General features: G+C 41.4%; 1 protein-coding gene and 1 long non-coding RNA gene across 2 annotated transcripts in view; one reads left to right on the forward strand and one right to left on the reverse strand.

The window, feature by feature from the left end:
• The window catches only part of NNT (nicotinamide nucleotide transhydrogenase), a 64,551-nt gene that overhangs the window by 280 nt on the left and 46,449 nt on the right, over positions 1–17,822 (reverse strand). The window contains exons 19-22 of the mRNA XM_019495962.2: positions 16,912–16,993; positions 8,124–8,242; positions 5,693–5,808; positions 1–1,624 (exon numbers count right to left, since the gene is read on the reverse strand). The exon at positions 1–1,624 is cut by the window's left edge and continues 280 nt beyond it. Of these exons, the coding sequence (XP_019351507.1) occupies positions 1,475–1,624; positions 5,693–5,808; positions 8,124–8,242; positions 16,912–16,993 (467 nt within the window). The 3' untranslated portion in view covers positions 1–1,474. The remainder of the gene's footprint in view (positions 1,625–5,692; positions 5,809–8,123; positions 8,243–16,911; positions 16,994–17,822) is intronic.
• On the forward strand, positions 4,791–14,403 carry LOC132249629 (uncharacterized). Its single transcript, XR_009461142.1, has 3 exons — positions 4,791–4,981; positions 6,423–6,529; positions 14,211–14,403. It is a non-coding gene; the product is annotated as an uncharacterized LOC132249629 (long non-coding RNA).

Below are 17,822 nucleotides of genomic sequence, written 5' to 3' on the forward strand. Positions count from 1 at the left end.
GGTCCCTTTTTCCTGCAGGGGTCATTCTCCTTTTCTTTTCTTTTTATTGAATAGACCCAATAGAAATGTAGCTACCACTACTACAAAACTAAGAGACCAATATTTACTATATTCAAGCATAGCTGCCCCAATGTTTTAAATTAGAATTTACTGAATCAAGTACTTTTTATGCAGCATAACAACATATTCATGCTTATGTGCTAATTTTATTTTTGAGCTATAGAAAATATGGATTTCAAAAAAATTTTTTTTTTCCATACACTGTTGCATTTCTTGATTTTCTACCTGTTGAAAAAATGGTTTTCTGTAATTCTTACATAAAAACAGAGGTAGCTAAGTGGTAATATTTCTTAATTGCTATTAAGTTATACAAGTTTCCAATGCATATTTTAATAAAAAAATCAGTTTTATAAACAATCAAGACATTAATTTCAAGCTTACTTCATAGTAGTTTGTCTTCCCCAGATGTTAATGCTTTCTAACACAAGTACAACTATTTGTATTTAGCCTTTGTCACAATGGACAGTTGCTACATCATTATGCAAACATGATAAATTCATTTTATTAGGCAAATATTTGAGTTCCACTCAAGTACACTTAACATAATAAAAATAAAACAGTACTCTATGCCATGGACTGATTTACTGCTTCACTGTAGTTACTATGGGAATTTAAATAGTACTCTTAATTAGATTATGGGGAAGTCAAATAATCCAAACACTGATTTTAAACTTGTGTGGGTCTATACTACCCAAAATGATAGCTTATTGATTTAAAAAAAATGCTGATAAACTCTTGATTTGCATCTCTTTTCCAGTTTCTGAGACATGTTAAAAAGTGCTTTTTTTTCCCAGCATCACAAAAGTGTTGATTAATAATGTATCAGATACATTTTAACGTAGCAAAATTTTAAAAGTCATAAATTAATCAAATCTGAAATCACTGTAAGTGATCAAGATTCTGCAATTAGATCTAGGTATACAAACCAATGTAGCCCTAAAAAATTGGGGGTCACAGTTTTCCCAGAACAGTTTAAGGGGCAACAACTGGAAGGGGCTGAAGATTAAAATGAATTGCAGGAACTGGGGAAGAAAATTACTTGACCACTGCAGGTACATTTCCCTCATGTCATAATGACATCAATGGAACAGATCCCTGAACTTCATTTTGCATTACATAAGTGATTACTGGAAGGAACAAAAATATACAACTGAACTGGATTTTATCAAAAGATGAGACTCATTTTCCTAGTGTCCCTGATTCACAACATCCATGAAACCCACAAAAGAAACACAATTCATGTTGTTCTATACACATAATGAAGGGGGGTTTTTTATATCAAATGATAAGCTAATCTGTGCACCTGTGTTTCAGCTTGTTTGTAACTTTGCCTTTATACTCTGATAAACAAAAAAAACCCCTGTTGTTCGTACTGGCCAGAGAAAAACTATGATGATGAATGACAAAACAGCATTTACTTCTGGTAGGATTCCCTGACTTTGGCCTGCAGGGCATCACAAGTTTTCTTGGCATCTCCCAAAAGCATGGCAGTGTTGGGCTTGTAGAAGATAGGATTGTCCACTGCTGCATAACCAACACCCAAAGATCTCTTCATCACAATGACCTGCAAATGGAAGAGTTTACATTTGACAAAGCACTTGCCATCATTCCTCATGTATTCAGATTTCCTGCACTGAATCTCAATATACAGAATTAAAAAAAAAAGAGAAAGATTTAATGTGATTACATGTTAATAGGATACTTTCTGGAAGCAAATGGACAGAAAATACTAATTTCTCACTAAAGTGTTCAGTCAATGTGACTGGCATGACTAGGTAGCTTCAAAATAGTGTTTAGCATTGCCATGCAGGAAACAGGTTTGAATTTCAGTGATCATCACACTCTGCAAAGTCTGAGCAAGGATGTATTTTTAGCTTCCAGTGGAAAGAATTACTTGCTTTAATCAGAAACAAGATCACTGGCTATGTAGAGACTAGGGGTGTGCGAAGCAGGCCACAGTCAATTCAGATTTGGCCCAATTCGGGGGACAGTGATTCGATTCGTTGATTCGGATCACTATCCCGATTCGATTCAGCTGAATCTGAATCTGAAGATTCTATTCTGATTTGGAGAATCAGCGATTTGGCCACAGACAGCTTTAAATGTATTTTTCTACGTAACTCAAGGTACCAGGCATGACTCGCGAACACTGAGATTCATAGATGTTAGGGTCGGAAGGGACCTCAATAGATCATCGAGTCCGACCCCCTGCATAGGCAGGAAAGAGTGCTGGGTCTAGATGACCCCAGCTAGATACTCATCTAACCTCCTCTTGAAGACCCCCAGGGTAAGGGAGAGCACCACCTCCCTTGGGAGCCTGTTCCAGACCTTGGCCACTTGAACTGTGAAGAATTCCTAATGTCCAATCCAAATCTGCTCTCTGCTAACTTGTGGCCATTGTTTCTTGTAACCCCCGGGGGCGCCTTGGTGAATAAATACTCACCAATTCCCTTCTGTGCCTCTGTGATGAACTTATAGGCAGCCACAAGGTCGCCTTTCAACCTTCTCTTGCGGAGGCTGAAAAGGTCCAGTTTCTCTAGTCTCTCCTCGTAGGGCTTGGTCTGCAGGCCCTTAACCATACGAGTGGCCCTTCTCTGGACCCTCTCCAGATTATCCGCATCCTTCTTGAAGTGTGGCGCCCAGAATTGCACACAGTACTCCAACTGTGGTCTGACCAGCGCCCGATAGAGGGGAAGTATCACCTCCTTGGACCTATTCGTCATGCATCTGCTGATGCACGATAAAGTGCCATTGGCTTTTCTCATGGCTTCGTCACACTGCCGACTCATGTCCTAGACCCACTAGGACTCCAAGATCCCTTTCCACCTCTGTGCCACCCAGCAGGTCATTCCCTAGGCTGTAGGTGTGCTGGACATTTTTCCTCCCTAGGTGCAGCACTTTGCATTTCTCCTTGTTGAACTGCATTCTGTTGTTTTCTGCCCACTTGTCCAACCTGTCCAGGTCTGCCTGCAGCTGTTCCCTGCCCTCCAGCATGTCCACATCTCCCCATAGCTTTGTGTCATCTGCAAACTTGGACAGAGTACATTTCACTCCCTCGTCCAAGTCACTGATGAAGACATTAAAGAGTATCGGTCCCAGGACCGAGCCCTGCGGGACCCCACTGCCCACACCCTTCCAGGTCGAAACCGACCCATCCACCACGACTCTTTGGGTGCGACCCTCCAGCCAATTCGCCACCCACCGGACTGTGTAGTCATCCAAGTCACAGCCTCTTAACTTATTCACCAGTATGGGGTGGGATACCGTATCGAAGGCCTTCCTGAAGTCTAAGTATACGACATCCACCCCTCCTCCTGTGTCCAGGCGTTTCGTAACCTGGTCATAGAAAGAGACCAGATTGGTCAGGCACGATCTGCCTGCTGAGATGGTGGGGTGGAAGGAGCATGCCACAGGAGCACCGGGGTGCCCCCCTGTATGTTCAGCAGCGGACTAGGAAGTGGACCAGAAGTACTTCCAGTCCACTTCTGGGTCCGCCGCTGAGTGTGCGGGTGACCCTGCCCCGCCCAACCCCGCCGGCTCAACGATGGGACGCAGGGGGACCCTGAGTTCCCCCCCAGACTCAGGAGGCACTAGTTGCTGAGCTGGGGGGCAGGAGGGTCCCCACATGCTCCACGGCAGACCTGGAAGTGGACCAGAGTACTTCTGGTCCACTTCCAGGTCCGCCGCTGAGCACACTGGGGACAGCCCCATCCCCCCCACATTCCCATGGGACGCGCCATCTGCCCCACCATCTCAGCATTCACAAGCTGCCTGGTACCTTGAGGTATGTAGAAAAAACATTTAAAGCTGTGTCTATGTCCAAATCACTGAATCTCTCCGAATCAAAATCGGAGGCTTCCAATTGGAATCGGAGAGATTAATGGATCTCCTGATTTAATTTGGATTTGGAGATTCAGCTGCTGAATTGGGCCGAATTCAATCAGCAACTGAAGCTCCACACAGCCCTAGTAGAGAGACTGTACGGTACCTAATGAATAATTCTAGCAGCCTCTGAGATGCCATCTATGAATGTGGAGAATTATTATAATGTTATCACAATCCCAAGGAATGCTAGACGCTGCAATTCACTAAACTCATTAATAGTACAGAAGAATTCTACATAAAATTTGTGCAGGCCAGAGAAAGTGAAACTGTTGCACAGCAATCTAGTTTTACAGTCTCACTGCACACACAAGATGACTACCCTTGGCTACAACATAGAAGGGGAAAGCCTATTTGGCTAAGTAGGCAGAAAATCCTGACTATGGAATAATGCAAGGAAGACCTGGAGTCTATGGTTAAGGCATCCCAACCTAATGCTCCAGTGCTTGGGTGCAATGACCAATGATGGACAAAGTGAACATTCATCTTTCAAATGAGTATTGGAATAATGTTGCAGCCATGATGGTCCAGGAATTATGGTGAAAGGTAAGGATCTGCGTGTGTGATATATTTTATTGGACCACCTGCATGTTTGGGATAGACTTAAACAAGCTTCTGAATGTGTGTGTACTTCTTCATGTCTGAGACTGTGCATTCAAAAGCTTATCTAAGTCTCTCTCAAAGTTGGTCCAATAAAAAATTAATCACCCACAAAAATCCTCTTACATCTTTCAAAGGTAATTTGTGCAAGGTCCATTGTTATGTTGAATGCTGAATTGTTTCCCCCATAAGCGCTTCATGCCTCCAGGGGATCTCAGGTCTAATCCGAAGTTAATCATTTCAGGTGGTGGAACTCCAAAAGGACAAAACTTGACCCCACGTGGCATTCATTTTCAGACATATACTAATAAGTAAACCCTTGAAGTTTATGCCAGCTGCAGGAGTACAGGATTTTTTCCCATGCTTTCTGTGATTCAGCATATTCTTTACAGCCTTTCTACCCACTGCAAGATAGCTCTACTTACTTGCACCTTCCAAGGTAAAGGAACCAAAACAAAACTTTGTTGCTCAAATTTATCATATGGATAGTGCTACTGCGTTGCTTTACAACCCACCCCCTCATTATAACATGATTTTAACAAGCAAAGTATAGTATACATTTACCTCATGGATGTGCTATCCAAGGCCCTGGGGGGTGTTATACTTATGGTTTCACTAATGTATTAATTGCAACAAAAGCAACAATGTGCCATAAGTTCAGCCAATTTATGGCACCATAAAACAGCAAACCAGGCACAAAAATGTTCAACATATAATGTACAACAGAGGTTAGCATTCTTTTTTGGCTGCAGGCTGTAATGACCCATTTCAGTGCAGAGAAAGACGGGCGGGCAGATAAGCCAGCTGTCACCACCACTTTTTCCTACAGCAGCACAGGGAAAGCTCGTGTCACCCCTGCTTCTCACAGTGGCGGCATGAGGAAAGCTCCCACTGCTGCCGCTTCCCCCGATAGTGGCACAGGAAGGTTACTATTGCAGAAGTCACATGCCACCAAATGCCAACAAAGCCCCATGGCAGTGGGATGGATCAAATTGTTCTACGGGATGGATCCAGTCCATGGGCTCTAGCTTGCCATCTGCGATGCAGAACATTTTTTTGTGTCTGGTTTGTGGCGTGTCTGAATGTCCTGGGGCTGCCCAATCCTGATGCTGACAGTTTATAACTGGATATATATTTTTGTTCAGCTCACCTGTTTAGACTTCCAAACCTCTAGAACTGGCATTCCAGCAATGATAGAGTTAGGATCTTCTTGAGCTGCTGAGTTAACTGTATCATTAGCACCAATTACAAGCACCAGATCAGTTTCTGTGTGAAAAAAAAAAAGAAGAAAAAAAAAAATCAGAAACCACAACATTGACATTACTGTGAATATTTGTGTCACAAACACCACTACAGTTAGAGATGTTCATGGGGTCTCGTGAAAATTTGGTATTTCTTTACTAACAAGTCATGTGTTGTCTTGTTGAAAAGCTGATGTCATGCTGTATTCCCTTACACTGCTTTTATCTCTGTATGGATTCTGTTATGCCATCTGTTTATATCTTTATGATTTCAGACATGGTTTAATCAAAGGAACTGAGGAATACATGCTTAAGCAAAAGGGAGCATGTGAAACTGCTAAGTATCTCTGGCCATTGTATCACTAGGGCAAGCACAATTACCACTCCCAAACAGGCAGAAAGGGCTATTTGGGGATGAGTCTGCCTGTAAAGGGAAAAATCAATCTCAATAGTGAGGACATTGCAGAGTAATGGGCCGTTAAGCTAGAGGAATTCCAGATGCCCCAGGAATAAAAGAATTGTCTAGAGGATTCGGAGATTCATGATCAATTGGGGCAATGCTAGGGGGGAGGGTGCTGGCTCGGACATGTTTAGAAGCTGCCTATAAGATAGTCCTCAAGGTCTTTTGAATTTTCCCAGATGAATCCAGGTCCCCAATGGTCAGGGCTGGCAGGATCAGAAGGAAAGATGATCTGAAAGTACTGGCAAGACACTCTGAAGGACTAGGTTATAATCAGATGAGAAAAGTAAGTAACTTTGTGTTCTGTCTCCAAACATTATGGTAAGTTTTTGCTCATATAGTTCTTTTTTCCCTGTGTAATAAATCCTGTTTTGTCCCCCTACTGATTGCCTATATTTAAGCATGATCTCAGGGACAGTGATATTCCAGGCCACACATTCCATAGAAAAGGGGAATTGGAGCTGGCAAAGATCCCCCCACTGCAGCTGGGAGCCTGGTATAAAGGGATCAGAGTCGAGACTTGCAGGGGTAAGGTGTCTCGGGGCAAATTTTGGTCTGTTCCATGGGACAAGCAGCAAGACAGCAAGGATTTTAGGTTGTAGCCGTGTTGGTCTAAGGATATAGGCAGACAAGGTTCCTTGGGTGAATTTGATATCTTTTATTAGACTTTTATAGACAGCAAGGAGAAACTTGGAGCTGCCAGTACCCCACAGACAGATTTGTGACAGTCTGTTTAAAATCTATATTACAGTTGCATGTAGAGCAGGGACAGGCAATTATTTCAGATGCAGGGCCACTTACTGAGTTTTGGCAAACCATCAAGGGCCTCATGACAGGCACCCAGGGGCAGATAAATATTAATTTTCTAAATTTTTAGGGGCCCCACAGGCCAGATAGAATGGCCTGCTGCAGCACATCCAACCCGCGGGCCTCATTTTGCCCACCTCTGATGTAGAGCCTCAGAAGAGGCACACAATCCATTGCAACTGGCACACAGAGCAAGAACCTCTGCCCTGAATTGCTTACAAACTAAACAGTCCAGAGAGACAAGGTCAGATAGAATATACAAGGACTGAGAGATTAAGCTTCTCATACATTAGGAACAGAACCCCAGTATTAGGACTCACATTACAGCGCCTTGTTTGGGAGGCAGCATGACTCAAAGTTTAACCCTCCATAATTCCATCAGAGAAATCCTGAGTCTAAACTTTTATATACTTGGGACTTTTACAACTTTAGTCTTCTTCAATCCAAGGGGGATTGCAAGTCATCAATAGAATCGGAACATGTACAGCATACAAAACACTCAGACTAATAGCGGTTATTCTTTGTGGACCTACCATGACAGGGAGACAGGACCCAGTGCTTGCTACTGGTTTCACACCCATTAGGCCTTCATAGCCACAGTACACGTGGATCAGATATCCTATTATTTTCTGTTTCAAGGCTCGAAAGACCATGTTCTAGTAATTAGAGATCTCCTTTCCTTGTCCCTTAGTATGTATAGCACCTCAGCCTCTCCCCTCTACTGATATATACCAGCAGCTTCCTATTACATCACCTTGTAATCCAATTTATCCAAACAATTCCCATCTCCCTCTCTATTCCTTACCCTGTCCAAACCCTTTCTTTGCACCTCACCTTTCTGCCTTTGAGTCAGACTGTTTTCTCTCTCTGCTCCCTCAGTATCAATAGGGGAAGAACTGAAATTGCAAAAGGAAAAGCCTTCCTGCCTTCTGTTGGATGGTACCTTGTGGCACAGCAGTCACAAGGAGCAATTGCTATGAATGTCCTTAGACCAAATGAAAATAGAGACAAAAAATAAATGGGCAACTGCGATTGCAGAATACTAGAAAATAATGTCATTTTAAAGCTAGCACCTGGGAAGTCTTCATTAATTTCATCCATCTCCAGCACAATGTCATATGGCACGCCAGCTTCTGCAAGGAGCACATTTAACTGACCGGGCATGCGGCCAGCCACAGGGTGAATACCAAACCTGGCACAAAAAAAAAGTGCAGTTAACAGAAAAAGTCTGTTCCATTTTATACTTTGAAGTGTGGCCACAGGGGCTATGATGCCCAAAAGTTCCTGAGCACATAAAGGCCAATGGAAATATTTGATTATTAAATCCCTCAAGGCAAGTTGCACATATTTCTCCATTATTTGCAAGGGGAGATTAGGCAGGGAAGTGCACCAGCAAGAAGTGTCCACAACTTTACTTCCCTATCCTAGTAAGTCTATTTACAGAACTACCAGCTCATCAGGCACAAGCAGCTCAGTCTGCAACTTCACTAGAAATTGGGTAAACCTCAACTTTTACTCAATAAAAAGCCTGGTTAGCATGTTTTGCATTTGAAAGGAAACTGCCTCAAGTTTCTGATGCACTAGGAATGCCAAAGGCACATCTACTGACAAACAAGCAAAGCAGAAATGAAACACAGACATTCCCAAAAATGAGGCTTCCAGGAAACACCTCACTGAGGAATAACACTGAAACAAGGAAATAGTTGCCAATGAGGCACAAGGGTTTGGGGGTGGTGGGTTCCCCTTCTAATTTCTAAAAAATAAAAAGACCCTTTTTACTGTTCTCTCTTGGCTCACAAATCCTTCTGTCATCAGCCTGAGGGGGGCGCAGTTGGCAGATATTTGCACTCATCTCCCAAACTATGCTATCATTAAAAACACCTGCCTGCCATATGAAGCTTTTATTTTATGAATGAGCCCATCAGCTGCAAGGAGAGTGCTCCCACACATCCTTTAAATAGACTGGCCACATGCTCCCTCATGCAAGTGGAAGAGGGTGTATAGCATTCCATGGTTAAACATTTCCCAGCTGGAAAATTGGGAATAACCTTGTTAAATCCAGGTACTTATGAAGCCTTCATAGGTCCGCAGCCTGAGGCTCCAATTCAACAAAGAGCATCAGCATGTGCTTAATTTTAAGCACATGACTACCCTAAATGCTTTGCTGGACTGGGGCAAACTGGACCACCTTCCTAAAAAGTAAAACCCCACACTATGCGCTTCTGACAGCTTCCATTGACATAAAATGTAGAAACAACTTGATGATACTTTGACTTGGCAGTCAAGTCTGAAAAGCTCAGGAATGCCTCAAAGCTATATTATTTGGAGCCAGCAGGTAAAATAGTTCAGTCCCTTTAGAAAAAGTTTTAAAAAGACCATAAGATAGAAACAATTTTTCCTGCTGTACAAAATTTTTTAAAATGCGTTTCATAAAGGAGAGACTAATACAGAATTAAGTAGAGAGATGCTCATTTGCCTGAATATGACAGGTATGACTTCTTGGTTGCCGATTCCCCTCCAGGACACAATTTTATACTCTCTGCTACATACATACATACATACATACTGGGCAAATAGATTCTGTAATACTCTGGATATCCTACCCTTCCATTGCTGAAGCTGTCACCAAATCCGAATACTGTTGAAAAAGAGGACCAGAAGACAGCCCTTTCTAAATGCTGCATGATGATTTTTTTTAAGCCACTAATTTGGTAAGAACTTTCCTTGTACTTCAGACTAAGCACCAAACTCCTAATGGAGCAACTGTTATAAGACTTCAGTTGCTATGCAAAGGCTCAAGAGTTAGAGGCATCATATAAGGGAGCTCTGAAAAAAAAAAAAAGGTACTCTGCTTGAATGGGTAGTAGAGACTGACCAGAGTCCACCAAAACTGCTTTTTCTCCTCCTTGTTACATACATCATGGTGGCAAAGCTGAACATGAGCAATTCAAAGTTGCAACTCTGAAACCCGTAACATATGGTAACCTCTAATTTTAATGCTCTACAAGTATAACTTTAGAAGGGCAACTATGTTTTGAATAGTGAAGTACAATTCAGGCAACCTGAAGATGGGGCAACTGGAACTCTAAGCACATAAACTAGGGATGCTGAAGGAGCAAAGCATGCACTGCAGTCATGTTAAATTTTGGCCAGACTGGAGCTTATAGAAAGACCTGGGGAAAAGAATATATTATAAATTTGTCTGTTACATATTTGGGATCCTGCTGTCAAGGACAATACCTGACATCTGATAAAGGATAGGAAAACAAATCGGACAAAAATATTAATAGCTTAAAATTTCACACCAACTACTCAATAATGTAAGCCATGTGTGGCATTGCAGCTGCTCTAAACTGTGATTGCAAGTGTAAGAGAAAACCTCTTATTTTGAAGCATGCACTAGAAAACCATCACTGGCAGAGAAAAAAAAAAGGGTTTTCCAACAACATTCCCCAATGTTTCTAATAAAATTATTTGAACTTTTGTGAACAAAGCTCCTTTGGCAAATCAAGGAACACACTATGCGTGAGGTTTCTATTAAATACCATGCACATACAGGATCTTATTTCCAGGACTGGTCCCTTAGCTTCAGAATACACTGCCAAGAGAATGAACCTTCACCTTTGACTTTGCTGTTGCTGGAGGTAGGGGGGAAAAGGGAAAGGAAGGGACAAAATATTCATGAAAGAATCATCAAGGACTCACCTGTCAAAGGTTGGGACAACTGATCTCAATACAATAACAATACACTGCATTCACACAGTTTATGGAACTACTTACACAACAGCTTTGACAGAATACACTTAAATTACTCCCAAAGGGAGTCTGCTTCTGAGAATTTCTTAACAGTGTGACAGAAGCCTGCCAGTCCCTCTTGGAACAAGCATCTAAAAGCCTGTCGGCATTGGACACATTAAAAATATGTTCAAAAGCCCATGACTACATTGATAAAGATTTCCACAGATAGGGAGGAAAATTATCCAGTTTAAATAATGACAAAAGATCCTACCAGCCAGTCAGATGAGCATGGCAAGCAGAAGGCCACATAGCAGATAAATACAATCACAAATAGAGATTATATTCAGAGAGAAATGGCACCATTTATAACTGTGGACAAAGGTGGAGAACTATTTTTATAGCTACAGTACAAAGATTTACTCATATGTTAGATTAAAAGACAGACCAGGAAGGGTTCTCCTTTGATTTCACCAATACCAGTTGGAATGGACTATTTATCCTGTATTACAATGGCAAGAGTTCTTGGAAACTAACTGCCTTTTTATGGTGAATGAGAAAAAAAGCCTTCTGGCACATTTTTCAATTTTTAATAAATGCCTTTTTTTTTTTTTTTTTTTTTTACCCATTCCATTATGGAAGAACCTAAAAATGAAAGGAGAATGTATAGGAACTCTGAATTGCTTACAGTTACTCTATGTCCTCTGATAAATACATTCTGTCCCAGCTGCAAAAGTATCACAATTCTTCCTTAACCAGCAGAACATGAAGTAAAACACTGTTTTTGAAATGTTCTTGCCATAGTGATGAATAAGAAAACCAGCTGTGGACAAGAGTTTTGCAGCTCTCCCCACAGTGCTTATATGGAAGATTGAATGTGCTGACTACAACACTGTCAGCTCAAGGAACTTCTAAAATTCACAACCATGCCCCAGTGGTGGACTGTGGGCTACCCACGGCTCACAAGCGTAAGTTATGGCCCCCAAGTTTCTGCCTGGCTGCAACCACAGGGCTCCCACCACTCCAGGGGACAGAGCCATGCAAGGACCTGAGGATGAGGTGGGGACAGATGCAGTGTAGTGGCTACACAGGTGCAATGCAACAGCTGATGCAGAGAGGGGTGAGGGGGCAGGGAGGGGTGCACAGCACAGGTGCCAGCCTAGGTGGCATTCAGCCCTCAGCTCTTAGGAACTGGACAGCACTGCTCTGACTTACTGCAGGGCTGGTCTTCACTGTGCATAGACAAATTCAGCTAGTTTTAGACCCATAAGTAACCCTTACACAGCTAACTTAGCCATCTAAGCAACAGCTTGGGACGCTTACATGGATTTTAAAGTACTACTACCCTCTGGGAAGACATACCATTCCATGAAGTCACAGAACAGATGCAGAAGGGCTTTCCCACCTTTTTCAGCCAGTAGCCTAGTAGTGAGGAGTGGGAAACCCAAATTATAAGTCAATCGTGCTCAGGAGGATCCACCAAGTTTTGCAAGATGAAGTAGAATCTAAAGATCTACACAAATAGCTCAAAAGGCTGCTTATGCAACTAAAATTAGCTGTGTTAGTGCTGTTTAGCCCCTAAAAGGGGAGCTGGATTGGAATCCAGGTATTCAGAGTCCTGGGACACCACTTGTTAGCACAGATTAACTGATTTGTGCAACTTTCTCTATACTGTGTTTAGAAGCAGATGTGTAAGATACTGTTATGAATACAGTAGTACTCTACTGTTGATGCTTATCACACAAAGATCACAGAACTTCAGAGTGAGATTTATTGTTTAACATATCCTTGACTCAGTATCTTTACTGGCCACAGCTGGTAGGAGAAAGTTATTGTGCCCAATACTGAGGGAACTAATGTGTACTTAACCCAGTGCAGAAATGGTTCAGGGTCACTTCATCCATGTAAAAATAGGACTCCTGTAACTATGCCAAAGTTGATGAGGCATAGGGTGATCCAAGTAAGTTACATCTGGTTGGTGCTGATTTTAGCTTGCTCAACATTTCTAGAAGTTATATACACAGAAGAGAATTTGCTCAACCGGGTCCAGCCTCTCCCCACCTCCCTCCTCTTAACTTTCCATGCCCCCTTTCCAAAACATGCAGCCTTTCTGTCCCCAGTACACACACATCTGGCAATTTTCCTAGAAAACACTCCAGCTCCACAGAGGGATAATTTCAATGAAAATGTAAGGACAAAGTGCATTCAAATCGTGTAACACTTGTTTGCAGCTCATGAAAATCTGAGTTAGAACATAAGACCCTCTTTCAGTCAGTCTTCGACTGTCCACTTTTAGACCAGATTTTTCAGTCAACAAAATGCTACAAAGAAACAAGGGCCAGCTTCATGTACACTGGAAAGAATTTAGCAATGTAAATTAATTAGATTTGTAATTTAACTTTAGAGGAATGCTAGAAATGGAATTAATTCATATGCTTTATGAGTTCCTGGCCTAATTAAAAATACAGCACAAATAATATATTACATGAATCAATACAATTAGAGTACAGCCCACCACTAGTAAGGTAGGTAAATTGAAAAATTCAAGTCTACCACTCTTTCAACTTCCCCCTTTGCCCAAGGAAGGTGTTTCTCAGGCCTTCAGACTCAAGCAATATTAGATTAAAGACATACGGGTCCTTCCTAGGTATTTGCCTCTAACAATTTGGAAAGATGCAGCTTGAAAATGAAAATCAAAAAAGCTGTTCAAAAAAGAATCTAGAATTTCCCCCTCAATTGCATTTTTCACTGACCATGACTGTGAAAAGGAATCCACTACCTCTGTAAGCATTAGTTTAACTGGTTTAAATTTAACATACACACACACCAAAAACACTGTACATAGCTTTCTTTTTCCTGCTGTAATTAATTACTAGTGGACCTAATACAAAAATTTAAACTGTATTACTGATGGCATGGTCAGCGAGTAAGGAACTCAAGGAGTTACGTCTAGAATGGCTGTGGATGGGGTCTACTCTTATATATTTGAGAACACCACAAAAGATACTGAAATTCCACAGCTGGATGTCTACAAGCCCAATGGTTTAGGGAAAACTTTCCCTGTAGTTTTACCAGTCTGTAAGACAAGAGGAAAAGTTTTGCAAAAAGGTTGAGTGACATGCAGTTTTCTTACAGGATCTTCCTAATGCATTAAATATGTGATCTGCTGCAAGAGCTTCTCAAATCAGTGGTGATGTTAGCAATGCAACATCGTAACTAAAAGGATGAAGTTTCCTAACCCTCCTGTATTTCTTTAAAAACTAGTCATAAAAGGTTATACATCACGTTATATAATCTATGCTCTTCCCTGAGCATGTTATGGCTATAGGCAAAGCTAAAGAAAACAACACTGTCTCTGAATCAATCATAAACCATGAAACAAAAAAGACCATATGACAGATGTAATTTTTTTTTTTTTGGCACAGCGTGGGCATAACTAACCAATGACATTCACATGTCCATACTGGCACATTTCCATGGCGGATGTGTGAGTGTGTCACTACATCTGGATACTGAGCATGCTGGGGTCCCGAGGCACCGCAGACCTACTGAAACCAGAGGGACAGCAGCTGCACTCAATGAACACCATGGGAGCTCCACAAAGTGATGAAAGGCCTAAATCACCACAAACTGTAAATACAGATTTATTTAATTAAAATACGAGGTAACCACTGCAGCAATGTCTTCCTGAAACTGGCTCATTTTAAAATGTAACCCAGTTACTTTACCAAGATTTATTCACATTTCTCCTTGAAAAACTGACAGACAAGGTGAAATTAATAATCTTTTATAAATCACTATGAAAAAAAAAATGAAGCTAGACCACACAGAAGCTGTGAAGGAAAAAGCCAAAGAAACAATATGACATTGTCATCACTTTAGCCATAGAAAGGTCTCTTGTTACACATTGCTAAAGGGGTCTTCAATATCTCAAATGTAATCCGACTATGAATACCCCCCTCTGCTGACACTGAGAAAAAGTGTGAAAAGAATTGCCATGAAATGGATATATATATTGGAGCCTTTATTCACCTTTCCTACATACATATATTAAACTACATAGAAAGATGATATTACAGATAACCACTAATGAATAATTTTACAAATTACTGCTAATACTGATAAACCTACATTCCACAATGCTGCAAGGCTCAAATGGTATCTTCTCAAACAACTTGGAAAATATTGGAGGAGAAAAAACCACACTGATTGCTAGAACATTAATTCAATAACAGAGTAATTATGTGGTCAAAATAAACATATGGAAATTACAGAATGAGTTTGGTTAGCCAACGTCCGTCCACATGTCTACTTTTTTAAAATGACAACTGAACCTCGACTAAATTAAGATATTAATTTACCATTATCAGAAAATAATTTCCAAAATAAGGCAGGTCAGAAACAAAGGAAAGTCAAGTGTCATGAGGACAGGCTGGAAGAAAGGACTGGAAGTTTCATGCCATTAGCTTCAATGTGAATACCTCAGGGGGTTGCCATCTGAGTTCTAATTGATCTAGAGGGGTTTCTGAGAAAAATGGATATAAAAGAGCCCGACTTGTACCAGTGACCAACTACAGGGTCAAAACTGCCCTCCAAAAGCCTTAACTGGAGCACAGGTTGTAGCTCCAGATACCTCAGTAATAAAAGGTCATGTCTTTAAAAGCAACAAGTGCAGGCATAGAAATCACCAGTATCCTCAAAACAAATTAGATGCCAGAGGCTTTATCTAAAGGTTTGAGGGGGAGGGACAGGGAGAGAGCAGGGAAGGAAGAGAGAGGGAGAACTAAAGATCAGATGATGCAGCCTTGAAGTATGGGAGTCAAATGGAAAGTTGAAAAAGAAAGCACTCAGGCCCATATCCCAACATAACCTCTGCAAGCTATAATCTTGGTGCTGACACCATGAGAAAAAAAACCTTCGAGGATTTAGAGGATTATGCCAAAACAGAGACCTAACTCTTACTAGTGTCTACATACCCCACTCATATACCCCATTTCTAAGGTGTCCTAGAGCAGGGTTCAGCAACCTTAAAGAGCAGCAAGCTATGTCTTGTGACCCACATGTGTCACACAGCAAACTGGCAGTGACAACAAGCAGCACCTGCTCTATGGAGGAAATGACAGCACCAGGGAGGACTGTGGAGGACCTAAGTCACAATGTGCAAGGAGACATGATCAGTGGGTGGTATTAGGGCTGTGTGAAATTTCATTGGCTGTTTCGTTTTGACTCATTTCGAGCTCGAAATAGCAAAATCAAAATGAAATGATGGGATTCAAAACAGCCTCGAAACAAAACGAGGGCAGTCGAAATGTTTTGAAAGTTTTGAAACGTTTCGAAGCAGCCCAGCTGAGTTCCCCTCCTCAGCGCTACCATCTGGCTGGGGCTGGGAACTGAGCCCAATTGCACAGCCCCCGCAGCCCTCCCAGGGTTGCAGCCCCCGATCTGCCTGCCGGATAACAGGAGCTGTTTCGAGCTTCCCCATTCTAGCATATGGGCAAAACGTCGAAACAGTGTCACTGTTTTGATTAAACGAAATGGAACAACATTTTCAAGTCGAAACGAAATTCGAAACTAAAAGCTGTTCTGTCGAAATGCAAGTCGAAACGGAACAGTGCTGTTTCGCACAGCCCTGGTGGCTCTAGTTGAAAGTCAGACGGTAGTTTCTTCTTTTTACTCATTCCAAGTCAGCTATTTACCAAAAAACTGACGCAGTTTTCCATTTTTGCCTCTCCCACTTTTTGCAAGCAGAAAGTGTTTACAAAAAACACTGCTGGGAAAGGGCATTAATAAAAAGTTTATGAAATGTACTCCATACCCAATGCTTTTAAAAAAATGGAGTCTTTCAGAAGACACCACAGCAGTATGAGATTTAACTAGCACTGTAATGACATACCCAAGAAACAAACTAGCTGCTGGCCTAAGCAGACAGTATCTGCTTAGTCAAAAGGTATCATGAAGTTCCCAGATACATCATTCTAAGCTGGTAAGACTATTGCATTCCTGTAATTAGCTGGTTCTCTCATATCCATGCAAGCATAATTTTTAACACCCAGAAGATGTTGGTCCCCACCCCAACGCACCAGAGGTCTCCTTATGCCTCCTTTCTTCCAACCCCAAGGTACTCACCTGACATGTTTCCCTTGTTCTGTCAACATTTTCACTAAGTCAGCTATGGGGTATTGAGCTTTTGCTGCACAGAGACCATAACCTGAAACAAAGAAACCCTATATTTAACCAAAAAACAAGAAAATGAACAAACAAATAAAACTGTCTCCATTTGAAAGCAGAAAAAAAGCTATTTTATTAATTTGTTGCATCTTCTCACGTACAGACTCTAACCATAAAAAAATCCGATAGCTTCAGCCTTATCAGTTTTATTCTCTTTTTGTTGTCCAAGCAGAATTACAGTTGGCAGAGGACTACATTTGTCTGAACAGCCAAAGTACAAATCATAGACTATGACTTAACAGAAATGTGCGTCCTTGTTTTGTTGTCTTGGAACTTAATGCGTTTTACTAGCAAGGCAAAAAACAAAACAAAAAACCAAAAATAGACAGAAGTTAGTACATGGCCCCATTTTAATTGATATTTTCTGCCAAACGTCAGATATCTATGATGCAAATAGGTAGCGGACTTTTGTGATACATAAGCATTCTGATTCTCGTACTTACATTATTACTGCTATACAAAGTCAGTGAATAGAAGTGTTCAACTTTGTCAAAACCTTAAAAAACCCTTATGAGAGTATAAGTTATAAGTATACAAGAGTACAACTTTCAGGACCAGAGTACTGAAAACACCACCTATGTAACAAATTCTAATACTCAAAACAACACATCCGTGTACCTGTTTGCACAGACCAAGGTAACCTTCCCAAACAGGAACTCACACAGTGCATTTCTCTACAATGGAACAGATTAACGGGAAAATAAGACTTTGGCACTTTTCTGACTTTAATTCGAAGAGGCTAACACAGAAATTAAAACACATTTGGGATATAATGTGGCCTCTCAAGAAGAAAATGAAAACACATTTGG

Source organism: Alligator mississippiensis, chromosome 3 (assembly GCF_030867095.1).
Source record: "Alligator mississippiensis isolate rAllMis1 chromosome 3, rAllMis1, whole genome shotgun sequence".
NCBI lineage: Eukaryota > Metazoa > Chordata > Crocodylia > Alligatoridae > Alligator > Alligator mississippiensis.